This window comes from Rhincodon typus, chromosome 25, assembly GCF_021869965.1.
Source record: "Rhincodon typus isolate 14 chromosome 25, sRhiTyp1.1, whole genome shotgun sequence".
Taxonomy (NCBI): Eukaryota; Metazoa; Chordata; class Chondrichthyes; order Orectolobiformes; family Rhincodontidae; genus Rhincodon; species Rhincodon typus.
The window spans coordinates 34,723,212-34,740,613 of NC_063356.1; the positions used below are offsets into that span (position 1 = coordinate 34,723,212).

General features: G+C 36.7%; 1 protein-coding gene across 1 annotated transcript in view; it reads right to left on the reverse strand.

The window, feature by feature from the left end:
* Window positions 1-2,824: 2,824 nt before the first annotated feature.
* The window catches only part of LOC109913838 (cadherin EGF LAG seven-pass G-type receptor 2-like), a 990,249-nt gene continuing 975,671 nt past the window's right edge, over window positions 2,825-17,402 (reverse strand). Inside the window, exons 19-25 of the mRNA XM_048611842.1 lie at window positions 17,004-17,123; window positions 13,699-13,826; window positions 11,162-11,262; window positions 9,071-9,238; window positions 7,861-8,094; window positions 6,072-6,318; window positions 2,825-4,477 (exon numbers count right to left, since the gene is read on the reverse strand). Coding sequence (XP_048467799.1) covers window positions 4,453-4,477; window positions 6,072-6,318; window positions 7,861-8,094; window positions 9,071-9,238; window positions 11,162-11,262; window positions 13,699-13,826; window positions 17,004-17,123 — 1,023 coding nt within the window. The 3' untranslated portion in view covers window positions 2,825-4,452. The remainder of the gene's footprint in view (window positions 4,478-6,071; window positions 6,319-7,860; window positions 8,095-9,070; window positions 9,239-11,161; window positions 11,263-13,698; window positions 13,827-17,003; window positions 17,124-17,402) is intronic.

The following is a 17,402-nucleotide window of genomic DNA, read 5'->3' on the forward strand; positions in this document are numbered from 1 at the left end:
AGATATCATAAAAAGATGGAAAGGAAAGGTGTTAATAGATTGTATAGGATCATTACCAAAATAAAACTGATTTACCAATATTATCTTTACTATAGTTGATATGACAATAGCCCTAAGCTTCCAAATGAAACTCTAAGAATGACTAACTCAGCTTAACATACAAAATATAAACTTAAAAGTTGTACATTGTTTTCAACATCTTTAAACAGATAATTAAACTCATGAAGAAGGCTATGCTCTGAGGCAACTATGATCACATACACAGTACAAGTTTGCATCATTGAATGTTGAGCCAGAATGTGAGATGCCAATCTTTGCAAAATTAATGTTGGAGGTACATGCCTCAGACAGGAATCTTTGAACATTTGTATTTAAAAATGAATCTCCTCTTGTCTGAAGTTGTTGCGCTATTTTCATACGATAACGGTGAATAAAATACTAGCTCACCTTTAATTTCATCAAATTTTGGTTATTCTTTTAATTGGAATTAATGCCTGCAAATAGCTTGCAAAGAAAGAATGTCACTCTAATTTGTGATACATTTTCTAGAAGGGACAAAAAGTAACTTAAAATAGAGTAATCTGGATTTTGCCATCAAATAATAAGTTACTGTAAAGTTGAATTGTAAAAACATATGAAATATTAAGCCGCAAAATTACACTATAAAATTCCAGTTTTTTGACCTCTATAAAATACCCAGTATTTACATATATTCTTAACATGTAACATATTTGCAGTGAAGCCTATATTTTTCAGGAATTTCACATTTTAAACAAGTTTGTTTTTGATAAAAGCAATTGGTAAATTTTTTTGTTTATTTATTTGCAAACACAACAGTAAATACATCAATACCTAAGCTCATATTTTTGCCTCAAAAAGCATTTTTCCATAATGAAAACATCAAAGCACTTTATAAAACATCTGTTGATATGCATCCATGAACTACAGGAAATTTGTTTATTCCCTTTTCTTCACAACAATTGATAATAGATGAAGTGAATAGGAGCTTTTAGTATTAGTACTACAGGCAGACTTACCTCTGTTTGTCAAATTCATGACAAAACCATGATTCATAGGATTACCGCCAGCAAAGTAAATACTGAACAATTACCAGCAATTACCAGAGTAAATATGTGGCAAAAATCTGTAAATAAAGTAAGTCATTTATGGATACTTGAAATAATTTGCTTCAAACAACCTTATTAATATTTGAAAATTAATTGAAGTAATTCTATAACTGCCAAAGATAATTGCTTTCTCTTTGAAGTCTTGGAGTATGCCCATCTTAATTCAATTTAAAAATAAAACAGGATTTTGTTTCATTTTGAAAGTGAAATCTGGTAGTTTCATTTATGTAATTTTGGTTAATTCAGTCCTATTCTAGAACCAACTGTACAACTTGGTGTAACTGATAGAATATTCACTTGTATATTGAGAAAGAAAACTTTTAAAAAATTGGTACTAAATAGCACTCTTGTGACAATATTTGAGTCAGGATTTCAGAACATGGCAGTAACTTAAGTTGTCAAGCGATCAGTATTTCAAAATATATATTACTTCTTGAAGCAAAGGAGATGCTCCTCAACAAATTTGGGAAAATATAATAATTTCAAACAACTTTTTTTTTCCTGAAGCCAAAGTGTTAAGGACTGAAAATTAGCTGCTGTAATAGGATTTATTGTAAAGTTAACAGTCAAGTAAAATAGAGAAAAGTCAGTTTCCTTATCGGATGTTGTATACAATTGAAAAGTGACCGTCCATCCATTTAGTTCTTATGCAGTTTGAAAGGATAATCTATAATTACTGAATTTTCCTTTTACAGTATCATAGCATCATTTAGGAATTCTGCAGCAATGTAGAAACTCTAATGGCTTGCTTTCTTTGATAGGACCACTTCTCTAATCTTTATTCTCCAAGCTGTTGTCTCATTAATGTAATCTTTGGTCACATTCATTAGTTTACAAATCTGGGAAAACTGTGTACAATCTATTTTTATTTAAAACACACTGGTTGTTATATGGATTGAGTTTCAATGTAATAATGCTTTGTTATATCATTTCAAATATTTTATTAATGCATCTTGGTCTTGTGCTTCTTGGTCTTTGGGCACAGTTTTTTTTCAACATCCAATAAGGGGAACCATTGGCGTGGATATTTTAGAATCATAGTGTCTTATGGCACAGAAAGAAGCCCTTCAATGCATTGTGTCCAGGACAATCATCAAGCATCTATCTACTCTCATCCCATGTTCCACAACTTGGCTCACTGACTTGTATGCTATGGTTCTTCACACCACTTTACATAGAACCACTTTCAGAAGTTACTAGACTTGAAATTATGCTATAACAATAATATTCAACTGCTTACCATGTTTGATCGATATTTTAGTTGTTAACCTGCTTATAATAAATATTTTAAACCTTGCTTAGATTGGAGGACAATTAAATTTTACAATGAATGTTAAACATTCAGACATCCTTATTGTACAGCATAATTTTGAAAACAGTAAATTAGGGCTTTTCTAATCATGTACCTTTCTATGAAGGAATTAGTTTTTTTGGGACTGAGGAGATGGAATGGGAAGTGTCTCCTGCTCCTAATGTTTCTTATGTTCCTGAGAATATGGCCTTGATATTCATTTCAATGTTGATTAGATTCATGATGCTACTAAAATTAAAAGGCAGATGTTCCCACATCTAGTTCCTATTTATGGGTACAGAGACTGTTGTAATATGATGAAAATTGATAATTGTGCATCTAATAGCAGCTTTATGTTCTAAAACAACAATAAAGATAACATTGAAAAAAATACTAAAAAGGGGAATGTGTTTTCAACTTAGAAACTGCACTAGAATATTAGCATGTTCCTAAATCATGAAATAAAACATTCTGAACCAAATAATCTGCCATACTGCTGTGAATTTCAGGTCACTATATCTGTTTCAACTACATTTATTTAAAAACTGCCAGTATGTACATTAAGGAACACACTGTACAATTCACTGTTAGAAAGCATTCAGTGTTCTGGTCTTTTGTGGTGACAACAATGGAAAAATCATCTTTTTTCTCGGATAAAATAGTGGAAGCCTTTACTTTCAGTCAAACATTGAATCTATACAATATTAACAGACACCATATTAACAGAAAAAAAATGAGCAGCATTTTTTTAAATAAAACATCCTCAATTTTCTACTCACTTTTCTCTTAGAACTATGTTAACCAACTTAAAACAGAAAAGCATGTACAACACATTTTCTCTCAAGACAAATTACAAATTATATCAAAATATCTACAAACAACTGTCTTGTGAAAAAAAAAATGTCCAAAGTAGGCATTGGTCTGAGAACAACTCCACTACAGCTGGAGCATGAAGGCCATGTGGCTAAAGGCATTTTTATTTCACATGTGGTGAATATAGTTACAGTTTAACGGCTTGTATTTGCACAGTTACAGCGTACAGCTCTGTTCATGAGGGCTATTCAAAGGGGACTGCCATATGTGCAACCTTTGACGATGTAGTTTCCCAAAGACAAACTCAAAAGCAGGCATTGCTTATTTAAATGTACACATTTAAAAAGAAAGTCAGAACTGGATAATTGGATTCTCAATAAATGTTCATCATTACCAAATTAAACAGGCCGAGTGCAGTGTTTTAACTTCATACAATTCCTGAAGAGTGCCAGTTGTTTATGTACAAAATACTTGATCCATTATGACTGTATTGAACATCTGATTGATTAAAACAAAAACAAAAATACCAAGTTTTCAGTGTGGTAAAACATTCTCTTAATTTTAACAGAATTAAATCCTTTTCTTTGCACATCAAAAAACTGTAGGTTTAAATTTAAGATAGCCATAATTACAAGTTATATGACCTTATTGTAAGGTAATTTATATTATTCCTGTAATGCATGTCTCTTATATCCTATAATTTGGACAGTTGGAGTCAAAAAAGCTGCTGATTGAGATTGTCTCGGGGAATGTTCAATGTGGGGCTATAATCATGAACAGACATCATATAAACAGTAGTTACAATAAATTCCCTGAAGCTTTAAGTCTTTCATTTTTCTGCACATTGTTTGAGAACTCAAAATTTTGAAGCTTTAATTAGCTTCTTTGAATTTTGGCTGCTCCATGTGCTGTCCTCGCTGTTCCAAAGTATGTCTGGGTGCATTTTGATCATCGTGTAATCTCGTTTCCAGGCACCCACTTTGTTCAGAACAGCATTTCAGCAAGATTTGGCACTGACAATAACAAGTGATCGCTTCTTCCAGACACCCTCTCCTGATGACAGCAGTTTCTTTCCTTTCCACATTAGAGAGTCCACTTATGTGCGAGATTGCACCTTGGGGCAAGGCACAAGTCACCAGTCACCAGTGCTTTAGGAAGTAAGCAAAGTGACATCACCGCAGCTTTACAGCAATCCTCTTTATCCTACGTTGACATGAGAAGTCATATCGAGGTCTCATCACTGCTACTGGGTGTGAAAAGAACAAAAGGAAAAAAATGCATGATCATGATTATATGCTGAAAATAGTGTGATGGAAATCAACTGTGCATTTCATAGTTGGAAGTATATGGCTGATAGTGAGATATTGTTTTAAATTAACTAAATGTTTCAATGGAGGAAATTAAAAAATAGAAATCTGTAAGTTTGATGAGGAGAGAAAAAGAGATACAAATTAGTTTAAAAAGTAAATACACTGAGGCATAGACACTAATTTGAATGTATATCACTGAACATGTTTTGAGATTTTTTTTGCCAGATTTCAGGCTGAAAACAACATTTATGTTCAATTTTAAAAAGATATAGAACAAAACTTGCAGAAAGCTATAGATGAGAAAAATCTATAGTGATCACTAAACTATTTCTTTGACAAAACTTGTCCTGCTCTTTAAAAGATGAATCAAGTAATTCCTAAAATACTTATAGTATCATTGAAGATTACGGCACAGAAACATACCATTTGGCCATTTGTGTTCATGCCAACTCTCTGGAAGAGCAACTGATCTAGTTCCACTCCCCCACTCTTTCCTCATAACTCTGCAAATTATTTTATTTAAGTTAATTATCCAATTAAACATGCCTCCATGAGTCTCTCAGGGACAGTATTTCAGATTCTAACCATCAGCCGTATGAAAAATATTTTCCTCATTCCATCATTACTTTTGTCAAACACCTTAAATCAATGCACTCTGGTTTTTGATCTTCTTGACCAACGCAAACAGTTTCTTCCTATTTACTCTATCCAGATACCTTAACATTTTGATAAACTCTATCAAATCTCTTAATTTAATCTCTTCTCCAAGGAAAACAGTTTAACATCCTGGTTGAAAGTTGAAAAACTACCCAAAAGGATTTGCAGATATTTTCTGTCCTCAGTAATCTTAACTTCTCTGTGGTGCAGCATGTGCATAAAACGTAACTGTAATAGAATGTCATAACTTGCCAAATATTATGACATCTAAAACATGATTTGATACTAAAGGGTATTAAGTGCAAGGTGTCACTGAAAAACTTCAACTGCCAAAGCAAGGTAATCTATCTCTTTGCAACCTTCGTACAATTGACCTGCACTATTACCATACATTATAATAAATAATGCAGATAAAAATGTTGAATAGTAGTGAATTACAGAAGATCAGTTGATGATTCCAGGTGAGAAATAGATAAAGAGAACCAATTCCAAAAATTGTTCTCAAAACTACACCATGAAATAATGTTCATGTTTACTTAATATATTGGAGTTAAAATTCCTGGCTCTAGTGTTATTTTAAGCATGTATTTTCTAAAATAGGGTCAGTATGAGTTTGCAATGTATGTTGTTGATGTAATTATCTTTGTTTTTTAAATCTTTCATGCCATTGCACTTCTTTTGCCAGAAGTATTGATGAAACATTTGCATGGAAACAACTGGATGCCAGCACTAGTATAAACAGTACAATTCAATTCTTCAGATTACAATGAGCTTTGACAATATTTAATGTTTTTTTTCTTTACTTCAGCAATTTTGTCAACATGCTGTGTTTTTGTTATGTAACACTGAGTGACATACGGAAGGGATACTCACTCAGACCCTGATGAATCTTCATCCACTGTGCCTGTTTTAATACTCATAGGTATGGGCATCACTCCATTCAATTCCCCTGTTGTTTGCCTCAGTTTTGTTACACCTCCTGACCGACTTCCTTCACTGGATCCTAATGAAGATGCTCGTGAGCAGACAGTGGCAGGTTTATGATTGGAAAGTTCGTTATGAATTCGATTGATGCTGTTTTTCTCTGAGAATAACGGCAATGCTTTATTTTTCAAAATTCCTATAAATTCCAAAAGGAAGATGAAAACATTTTACAACATAATTTACATAAAAGTTACTTTTTATTTATGAGTACAAATGTGGGATAATAAATGTAAGTGAAGTATGGCATATTCACAATGAAATTTTGTTTTTGAGAAACAAGAACAAAATGGTAGTGTAAACTGTAAGATTATCCCACATCTTAGCCGAAACAAATAAAAGCATTTTAAACATTATAGCTAAAATGTAAGTTAGAAGTAAGAATCAACTGTCAGTTTGGAACTAGTTTGCCCATTGTACTGGAAAAGACAATGATGGAGTGTAACAAGAACAAATAAAACAAACAAATTAATCACAAATAACAACATAAATTTTTTAACATTAAAAGAAAATTGTTTTGAGGGCAAACAAGTATGTTTAGTTTCAGTCTCACTATTGGAAATTGAAGGGCTTTCAAAAATCAAAAGGTTAAAGCAGAATGCATATACAGTAACGTTACGTAGCATGGTGGTATTTCAAATGTGCTGCATGAACCTTGTAAGATGACAAATGCAGCTTGATTTTTCACAGGGAAAATTGTTTACTCCTCATTTTTCCTTTCCTGAAGAGCAACTTCACTGTATTGGAAGAGGAGTTTAGAGAAATCAGGTAAGCATTCGGATGAGACAGTTTCCTTTTTAATAGTTGGTTATTAAATGGGAAACAGAGGTCCAGGAACAAAAACAACTCTCCCATAAATTAATGGCCCAGATTTTGTATTGAGAATAATGAGGAGGCTAACAGTGCTTGTCATTCTTATGGACTACGCCAGACAGCACTTTCTAGAGTAGACCTAAGCAGTTAAATTTGGAAAGTTGGAACTGAACGTCCAAGTTACACTGCTCCTCCACAAGTCGCAAAGGAACAATACTTTGCTCATGGGTTGGGTATTGAAATAGCAGACCATGTGATAGTAAGGCCTGGTGTCCAGAAAGCTGTAGAATTCCCAAGCAGAAAATGAGGTGCTTTTCTTCCGGCTTGCACTGAGCTTTGCTAGAGCACTGCAGCAAGCCTGAGACAGAGATGTTGGCCAGGGAACAAGTTCTTCAACACACCACTTTCTGGACTCAATGTCGAGTTCAACAATTTTAAGGCTTGAGGCACCTTCGCCCATGTCCTTACCCCAAGTTCCAAACACCAGGCCTTGTTATCACATGGTCTGCTATCACACAACCCATTGTTAGCAACTATTAGTCTCCATTAGCAGCCATTCATTCTCCTAGGATGACTGCTACCCACTCCTTTGTCTGTCCAACTGTTCTCTCTCCAGGCTCTGTCTCCACCTATCATTTTTTAGTCCTTACCCCCGCCCCCTACCCTACCAAAACCAACCTTTTCCAGCATCTGCAGTTCCTACTATCTCTTTTCCTAGCTACCTTTGGTTCTGAAGAAGGGCACAGGACCCCGAAACATTAACTCTGATTTCTCTCCACGGATGCTGCCAGACCTGCTGATATTTTCCAGCAATTTCCGTTTTTGTTTCTGATTTCCAGCATCTGCAGTTCTTTCAATTTTTTTTTACCTTTCTGAGGTTGTGCGTTAGGGTTAGGCAATGATAATGTATTTTCTTTGTACAAGCTATCTCCATTTTCCTTTGGCTTCTCATCCAAATGGTTAAGTTTTTCTCGGTGAAGCTCAATGTTTGCCACAGTTTCGACTTTCAAATTCTCTGACCCGCCATGACCTTCACTTTCACTTGCTGTTGTCATAAATTCTCCTGGCCAATAAGGTTTCACATGAGCAGATATGTTGTCCACTGGAAAATCAATTGAAATTTGTTTTAAAGGCAAGCAAATGAAAAATCCTGCTTTTCGTTTTCTCCAGATATGGACATCAACTTAAATACATACCTTAAATATGGTAATTAGAGAAAGATTTTCATTCATTTCTGAATATTTCACAAGACATTTCCAAATGGTTAAACTCATTAAATTGCCTCCATGTTGGAGTAGTTAAGCTTTGCACCTTAATGGGTATTTGTAATTTTTAATAAATAAACATGAAATCAAGATTGATAACAGCATGTAAAACCAAGTAACATTGATCAGCTTATTTGAATAGAAGTAGTCCATTCATAAATAGGTGCACTATTGGTATAAGTACATGACTGAGGTCACAATCTCTATATATATGGACCTAAAGTAATTAACACTGCCACATCACCATTCAAATGGTACAAAACCCTTGTTATTAAATTTAAAGCATATGTTACTAGAAATATAACATGATAGTTTTAATTAATGCTTCAAACCACTTACAGATTAAAAAAAAAACCTGCACAAGCTCTGAAATAAGACTACAGTGTAACTCTTCCAAAGAGCAACAGTCTACAATGGAATGTTACTAGCTTTTACTTTTTTCTGCCAAGACCATGTTCCACATTTTTGATTGGGACATCCTATCCTGACCTCCATGGAAATGCAGAGTGTATTGTAAATTGGACTGCTTTCTCAGAATGCTCTATCATTGGAGTAAAATAATGGAGTGGATTATGTAAGTGGGAAAAGGAACTGGGTGCGTGATGTAAGGTTGTAGCTGGAAGAGGTACATACTTGGGAAGGTTTTTTAATAACTTGATTGTGAAGTTAACTAAATTTTGGTATAAATAAAAGAAGAAAATGTATTGAAAAGACTCTACTCAGTCACTAGAACTTGTAAGATACTGGGGTTTAGTGCTGGTACCATGTACTGTCATGAATTGATTGAGGAAGTTTGAGCAGCTTTATAGTTACCTTTTGGAGTACTGTGGTGATGATGTTTTTCATTATTTGGGGATATAATTTTCTCCCAACCTGGATCTCCTTGAAAATCTTCTTCACTATCTGAAGAATGAGTGGAGGCATAAGACCCACTTTGGTCATCTTCCAGTGACAGATCACTGTCAGAGTCTGAATCGTGTTCTGTAAAGAAACAATAAACACTATATTTTCAGTCCTTCTGGAACAAAAAAGAAAAAACCCCTCATCTCCAGCTTATACTCCCTATGCCGTCATTCCCAAGCCTTTCCACCTCATGATCACCCCCCATGCCCCATCACACCTTTCCATGTCAACTTTGGCCTCCCATGGCTCTTTCTAGCCCTATGCCTCCATCACACAAACTCACAACAACCTATGCCCCAAGTTGTGAAATCAGTCATGCCAGACAAATCCTACAAGGATAGCCATCAGACTAATATCAATAGAGTGAAATAGCAAGCACCAACTTTTAAACAGTAGACTTTTAAAATTCAAAAACCTATAGATTTAAAAGTCCTGACAGTTCACATGACTTCACCCATTTTTTGCTCACATCATATCTGCATTTATAAATCCCAAAGGACACTTAACCTCTCCCAGGTGTCACTGGGTCTATCCGAATAAGTGCTTTAAATCTCTCAAGAATTTCAATAATTTTAATTGGACCTTCTCCTGAAAAGTGTACAGCCTACATCCCACTAATGAAAACTGAACCTGTTTTACGGCAGCTGTACATACCATCGTTTACCAAGGATATGCAACTGACAATCTCTCCTCAGTGTACCCGCAATGATGAAGTCAGATGCTGGATTTGGGACATGACTTTTGGAATTGCTTTCTGGCACCATGTTACCTAAGACACTCTCTCAATCCCGGTAAAAATTCAGGTTTATGATAACTGGAGGATCGTACAACTGAATTTCAGCAATCTCTTACATGTTATGAATGAAAATCTCTGTGGCTGAATCAATCCCTGCTACTGGTTTCGGGCAACTTGAGAGTACAAATTTTATGTAAAACGTACTGATCTGAAATTCTATTTCACTGATTGCATGACTGAAGAATATTTTGTTGTACTCCACCAATTCCCATGCATCACATTACTACTCCTGATGTATCAGCTATATATCACAAAATCTCAGCTCAAAAGCAATAACTAACCAGCTACATAACAAAATTAATGACTAAGGTACTTGCACTGTAAATGGGCATGTCTCCGATAATAACAAGAAAGAATATGGGAGAATTTAGTTGAATATACTCACTCAACAGCAGCCTTTAGTGCAATAATATTAACCTTTCAAACAGAAATATATTCAACCACTGAACATCCTGTTAAGTAGCAGGAAAGCAACAGAAAGCTGTTTTCCTATTTCAAAACATTATAAAAATATTTCCTCCATGTGATGATACACTTGCATTGTTTTAGCTAATTTTATGAAGACAATTCTGAATGGAAGAATTCCACCTGGATTACATATGCGCTAAATTCCTCTCAAGCAGCTATTATTCAGGATATGAAAATTTACTGGTACATCCTTTTCACTGCACTAATAGTGACATGTAAGTCAGGGATTCCATCAAAACCATTTCCCTGTTAATAAAGAGCACATAAACTTTTCTTTCCTTTATTTATCATTCAGAACCAGAAAAGATGCAAATCTATCTTACACCATCAAATATGCTGTTCATAAGGTTGGCAAAGGAAATTAGTCAGAATTTTCAGCACAATTAGCACAAAAGTAATAGAGAATTATTTTTAAGGGTTTAATAGTTCAAATAACTTGCATTAATTATAATGTATTCCTTCCCCCAACATTATTAGTTTATTTTGTTAAATGCTTTCATTTCTAATGATAAAAAGGACCTACTTTACAGCAATTCAAAGAATAAGTGACACATTCCTAAAGAATGGTGTTGTTATTATCCTATTTTTTATGGTTGGGTATTAAATGGTTTAATGTTTTCATTCCATTTTAATTACATTTGGCTGAGAAACAGTTACTAAATTAATTAACTTGGGCTTGCACATCTTTTAAAAGCTGTGTGTGAAGCCTGCACATTACCACCCATATGCCTTCTTACCATCTGGGTTTGTTTTAATCTCATGGAATAACGAAGTGGCATGGTCAGTGAGTGCAACATGGGCTTGACTTGAGGTACTATTATTCAAGGCGGCTTCTTCCCTAAAGAAAAAGAAAAGAGTAATTTGTCATGAACAGTGCAGCCAGTGATGTTAATACAGACACCTAGGGTCACAAATTTGACTGAAATATAGGAAAGGCTTCATCCATTCTTCCTTACAGGATCAACATGTTTTTATAGAACTTGTGATTTTTTTTCTCTCCAAAGAAAATATCTCAACCTCTCCAATTTATCTACGTAACTGACATCCCTCATCCCAACATTGAGTCTCTTGAATCATTTCTGCACTGTCTCTAATGCCTCCATTTCTTTCTGAAAATGTAGTGCCCAGAACTGGATTCAACACTCCAGCTGAAGCCGAACTAGTGGTTTGTACAAGTTCAATATAACCGCCTTGCTCTTGACCAATTATGCATCTGTTAATAAAGTCTAGGATAGTGCATGCTTTATTAACCATTTTCTTAACCTATTCTGCCACTTACAATGACTTACACACACAAACACCCAGGTCTCTCTGCTGCTTATGATGTTTAGCATGCGAGTTGTTTTGTTTTATATCTTCACCAGGTTGCCACATTATTTTTAGGTATGTCTGGTGCTGCTCCTGCATGCCATTCGGCATTCTTCATTGAACCTGTGTTGATCCCCTGGCTTGATGGTAATGGTTAAGTGGGGGATATGCCAGGCCATGAGGTTACATATTGTGTTGAAGTATGATTTTGCTGCACCCCTAAGTGCCTCACTGGTATCCACTGGAGTTGCTAGATCTGTTCAAAATTTGTCCCATTTAGCATGGTGATAGTGCCACACAATACAACGGAGGTTATTCTTAATGAGAAGGGAGGACCCCATCTCCGCAAGGACTGTACGGTGGTCACTCTTACTGAATACTGTCATGAACAGATGCAGCAGGCAGAGATAGCAGGAACTGCAGATGCTGGAGAATCCGAGATAACAAGGTGCAGGGCTGGATGAACACAGCAGGCCAAGCAGCATCATAGGAGCAGAAAGGCTGACGTTTCGGGCCTAGACCCTTCATCAGAAATGGGTGCAGAGCTGAATTCATTTCTGATGAAGGGTCTAGGCCCGAAACGTCAGCCTTTCTGCTCCTATGATGCTGCTTGGCCTGCTGTGTTCATCCAGCTCTGCACCTTGTTGTCTTGATTCTCCAGCATCTGCAGTTCCTGCTATCTCCATTTCTGATGAAAGATGCAGCAGGCAGATTGGTAAGGATGAGGTCAAGTATGTTTTTCCCTCTTGTTGATTCTGTCACCACCTGCCAAAGACCCAGTCTAGCAGTTATGTCCTTTAGGACCTTACCAGCTCGATCAGTTTTGCTGTTGTCAAGCTACTCATGGTGGAGACATTGAAGCCCCCCCACCCTACCCAAAGTGCATTTGGTGCCCTTGAACACCTCAATGCTTCCTCCATGTGGTTTTCAAAATGGAGGAACACTAATTCATAAGCTGAGGGATGATGCTACGTGGTAATCAGCAGGAGGTTTCCTTGCCCTGGTGCCAAGATCTCTGGAGTCAATGCTTTTGGACTCCCTGACTGTATTCTACGGTGTTGCCATCTCTACTGGGCCTGTCCTTTCAGAGGCACGTAGCTTGCTAGGTTATTTCAGTTTAGCAAATAATACCACTCCTCAACGCCTCCGCTTCTCTCCTCTGAATTTCATCCGGTACTTGTCTTTCCAGTACATTAACTTGTCTATCTGTTCAAGCTCTGTACAAATCTGCTCCGAGGTCACAATGCTTCCAAGGTACGTATCATCCATAAAATGTGAAATTGTGCCATGTATACCAAGGTCTAGGTCTAAGGGGGTAATGTGCTCTTACGAGCAGCATGGCCTTGTCTGTTGTACTTTAAATTGTTGAATGGACATCACATGCCTCTAAAACAGTGTTAGTTTGGAGAAAATTTGTCATCATCAGATCCTTCCTCAAAGCACCCAGGTCTGCCTCTCCATTATTGCAAACAGCTTCCCCTTTCCATTCCAAGTTCTTGAGATCACCTCTCAATTCAGCGCCATCTTTCCCAGATCTCCAAGTTTGAACCTTCCAATCAGATATCCCACCAAAATACTGAATGAGTCTTGTTAAGGTCACAAATGGCACCCTTGTCATCAATACAGTGGGAAACTGCCTCTCCCTATTCTGCTCTACCTACCTAAACCCAAACTGTAACCTTCCTTTCACCTTGATTTTACAACAAGATCTGCCATCTTATTATAGGTAAGGCTTTAATTGCCAGCTTTCCTCACGAACAAACTGCAGGATTTCAAAGCTGTTTTAAAATTAAAAACTGTTTAAATGTCCGTTGACACCATTCATCGTGTTATCCAATGGGAATTCAGGTATGACTGGGAACTCATTTTAGAAATGTAAGCAAAATATCAGTCTTTCAAATCTCTACAAAATTTGAGACAGAATTGGACTCAATCAGTCAGAGTATTTCCCTCTGTGTCACATTACCTGAGGACGAATGCAATGTAGCTGTTATGGCTTTTCCCTGACCTCGAAGTGCTGCTTACTGACCCAGCTGAATTGCCAAAGGCCGAGTGACATGCACGACTGTCAATATATGTGTTGTTACACAATGACTGCTTGGAACAAAAGACATGAAGAAATAAACATTATTTTGTTTCATTTCAAATCAACCATTTCATGCAACTGTTCAAACATTGAGAAGTGCATCTCACTTATGGAAAAATGTACTATTTGGCAGAAGAGAAACGACATCTTTGTTCTGTTACAAGAAAATAACACTTGGATCAATTCTTCAAATCTAGCAAGGACAGATGTTCATTCCAGATGTTTGTAAACATATGGTTAACAACACATTCAGTGAACGTACTTTCACCTCCAGTCATGTTTTTATAAAGTTTATTCATACCAATTAAATGTCTGTTAGCCTCTAAAAGGTTTGAGATTTTCAGAAAAGTTCAGAATGTCACAAACCTTTTCAATTTCTTTGATGTTAAATGGCAATGGTAACAGAAATAAATCACAACATAAATTTCAGTAGAATTGTCACTGAAAAAATGTACTAAGTGCTTCATATCATTTAAAAAGATAAAGTTGGGTGTGTGTGTGACGTCAATATTCTCTCAGGTTATCAATGGCTATACAAACTATTCAAATTTTGCTGGACCAGACTGAGATCACTAGAATCTGTGTTAAAGCCTTTTTATCACAATTCCACTTCCATTTTCAATATTCAAGTGAAATTCTGATAGAATACTTGTTACAATGGACTCGAAACTTGTAAAATAAAATTTGAATTTCAAATATCTGAACGGAAGGCTCATACAACAAGATTTCAAGTTTCAAGACTTGTACTACAACAAACTAAAAACAAAACCCACTAAAAACTAGGCAACTTTGTTGGCAACTGAAATATTAGACAAGAAAAAAACTTCTAAAGTGATCAAACTGTTCCAATAACCAAAAATTCCCCTGCCATGATTATACCTTAGGCTACCCTTTAGGTTGGCATGTAAATCATGTCCAAAACAATTTTTCATTCCCAACAACCTACTTCCAATTTCCTTTCCCAGCTTAGAAACTTCCTACTCCAAGATCTGGCTTTCACAGTGAGGATTATCCTGGAAATTCCTCCCTTCAGCCAAAGTTAAGCAATTCTTCCAACTTCATTTAAATCCTCATGGACTTTGTTTCCTCATTCTCAGCATGAGCTCCCACCTGCCTTCCACATAATGAATAATAAATACAGCATTTTCTCTGCTTAAGGTGAACAAATAGCTGTCTCTATCTCTGTGCTCCTCTCTCTCTCAGATTCTTGTAGACTGGTCTGTCTCTGTCAGGATGAGTGATATCTTAGAACACCCTGTAAGCCAATGTTGTTGTAGCTTCCTGTGAACTCTTCAAGTGGAATTTTCCCTTCTTGGGGCTGTGTGGGGTGGACATGTTGGCTAACTTGCCAGCCTCACTGCTAAGAAAACTAGATCTATTGCCTGGTAAGTATCTCAGCCTATAGCAGACCTCAACAGAGATATTCTGACTCCCAGAAACTGCCTGTTGAATCAGGAGCTGGCACAGCTGGGTCCTAAAGACTGAAAAATTTAGGGGTACTCCTCAGTGGATGCCGCAGTGAGAAAGTAAGATAGTTTTCTTCTGCTCCTCTTGAGATGGGAGGATGTGGGAGAGGAGTTTGGAAACAAGGGCAGGGCCTAGCTGTCAGGGACCATCTCCTCGCCCCATGTCCATGCCAAATTGGGGGAATCGGAGGCAAGTAACCCTGATTACCTGGTCAGGAAACCAACTATTATTCTAGCTTGGCCAGACAGCATCAGAGGAGTAGGAAAGTTGATGTTTCGGGTGAAGAAGGGTCCCTCTGATGCTGCCTGGCCTGCTGTGTTCCTCCAGCTCCACACTGTGTTACCCCTGACTCCAGCATCGGCAGTTCTTACTATCTCTGAGTGAGTTATTTTTCCAGCCGGCTAGGAAGGCAGGTAATCGAGAAGGTTGCAAGTTGACGCCCTTAGGTGGTCAGTGATTGACCACTTAAAGATTTTAGGGTAATAGAGTTTTTAACAGTGCTCAAAATGACATTCAACTCATTGTGCTCATGTCAGTCATCAAGCATTTACCTGTTCTAATTGCATTTTCCAGCACTTGGCCTGTAGCCTTGTATGCTATGTTAATTCAAGTTTCTTTTTATTAATTCACAGGATGTGGGTGTTGCTGGCTAAGCCAGCATTTATTGCCCATCTCTGATTGTCCAGAGGGCAGTTAAGAGTCAACCATGTTGCTGTGGGTCTGGGTTAGAGTCAGGGTCAAATGTAGGCCAGACCAGGTAAGGATGGCAGTTTCTTTCCCTAAAGGACAAGGGTGAATCAGATGGGTTTTCCTCCGACAAATGAGAGTGGATTTATGGTCATGATTAGACTCAACTCCTGTTTTTATTGAATTCAAATTCCATGGCAGGATTTGAACCCAGGTCCCCGGGACATCATCTGGGTGTCTGGATTAATAGCTCAGCTACAATACAACTAAGCTGTCACCTCCCTGCTCGTCTAAATACTTCTTAAATGTCTTGAGGATTCCTACATTTACCACCCGTTTAGGTAGTGACTTCCAGATACCCAGCACCCTCTGGGTGAAAATTCTTTTCTGAAGGTTCCCAGTGGACCTTTTCACCCAGATCTTCATTGGTGAAGTGTTGAGAAAGAGTGAGCATCTCTCCAGGGCTGACTCGCTCAATTATTTCCACTGCTCACTATTTCAAAGAAGGGGGAAAATTCCATCATTCCCCTCTCAAAGCTAATCTCCACAGCAATGTGAATCACATAGGTCATTAATTGAGGTAGAAATGCTGCTTAGCTGTTCCCTAGACATCTAACTTCAACCTATCTTTGGAATTAATCAGAATTTGAAAAATAACCATTTTTAATGTCTCCCTGTAATTTGGAAGTGAACAGTCTACCCACAACCAGTATGTTCCTGCTACTACTTACAGGGGTGAACATCTTTACCTTCTTCCCAACAAAACAACCTGAGCTTCCCTTTAACTCTTAACAAGCAAGACAGCCAAATTTGTTGCTGGGCAGAATACAGGTCACATTCTCCTTCCGTTTTAATCCAAATTACAGAGACAGCCCCAAAAACATAAACTTTTTATTGTATTTGTAACAAATGATTTTGGCAAGAGTACTTTATTCACAGAAAAGTGAAATATCATTAGACTAGATTTTATTGGACATTTTTCAGCTGGAAGTAAGAAGTAAATACACAAGAAAAAGAAAAAAGTTACTAACTGATGCCAATGTTGATTTTGTTGTGCCAACAGTGTCATCTGTGTGCTTCTTACTGAAAACATACTTAAAAGCTTTTCTTACTTCATTGTTGAGGATGCAACGGATGAAAATAAATGGACCCTGCAAGCAAGAAAGTTATTAATACAAACTAACAAGCTGGTTTCCACAATAAAAGCACTGTAGTACTTCTCATTTCACAATTTTGTTCAAACTGATAAATTACTACCTTTTGTCCTACTAACACTTGAAACATAAATATTTAGTTCCTTTAATTTTTAAAGGCTAATTTCATGAGTCAATAAGTAATCAGTACTATTTATGACTTTGTTTCAATATTTGCAACACAAAATTGTACTTTCAACGTTTTTCCTCATAGCCCATTGAATGGCAAACAAACGT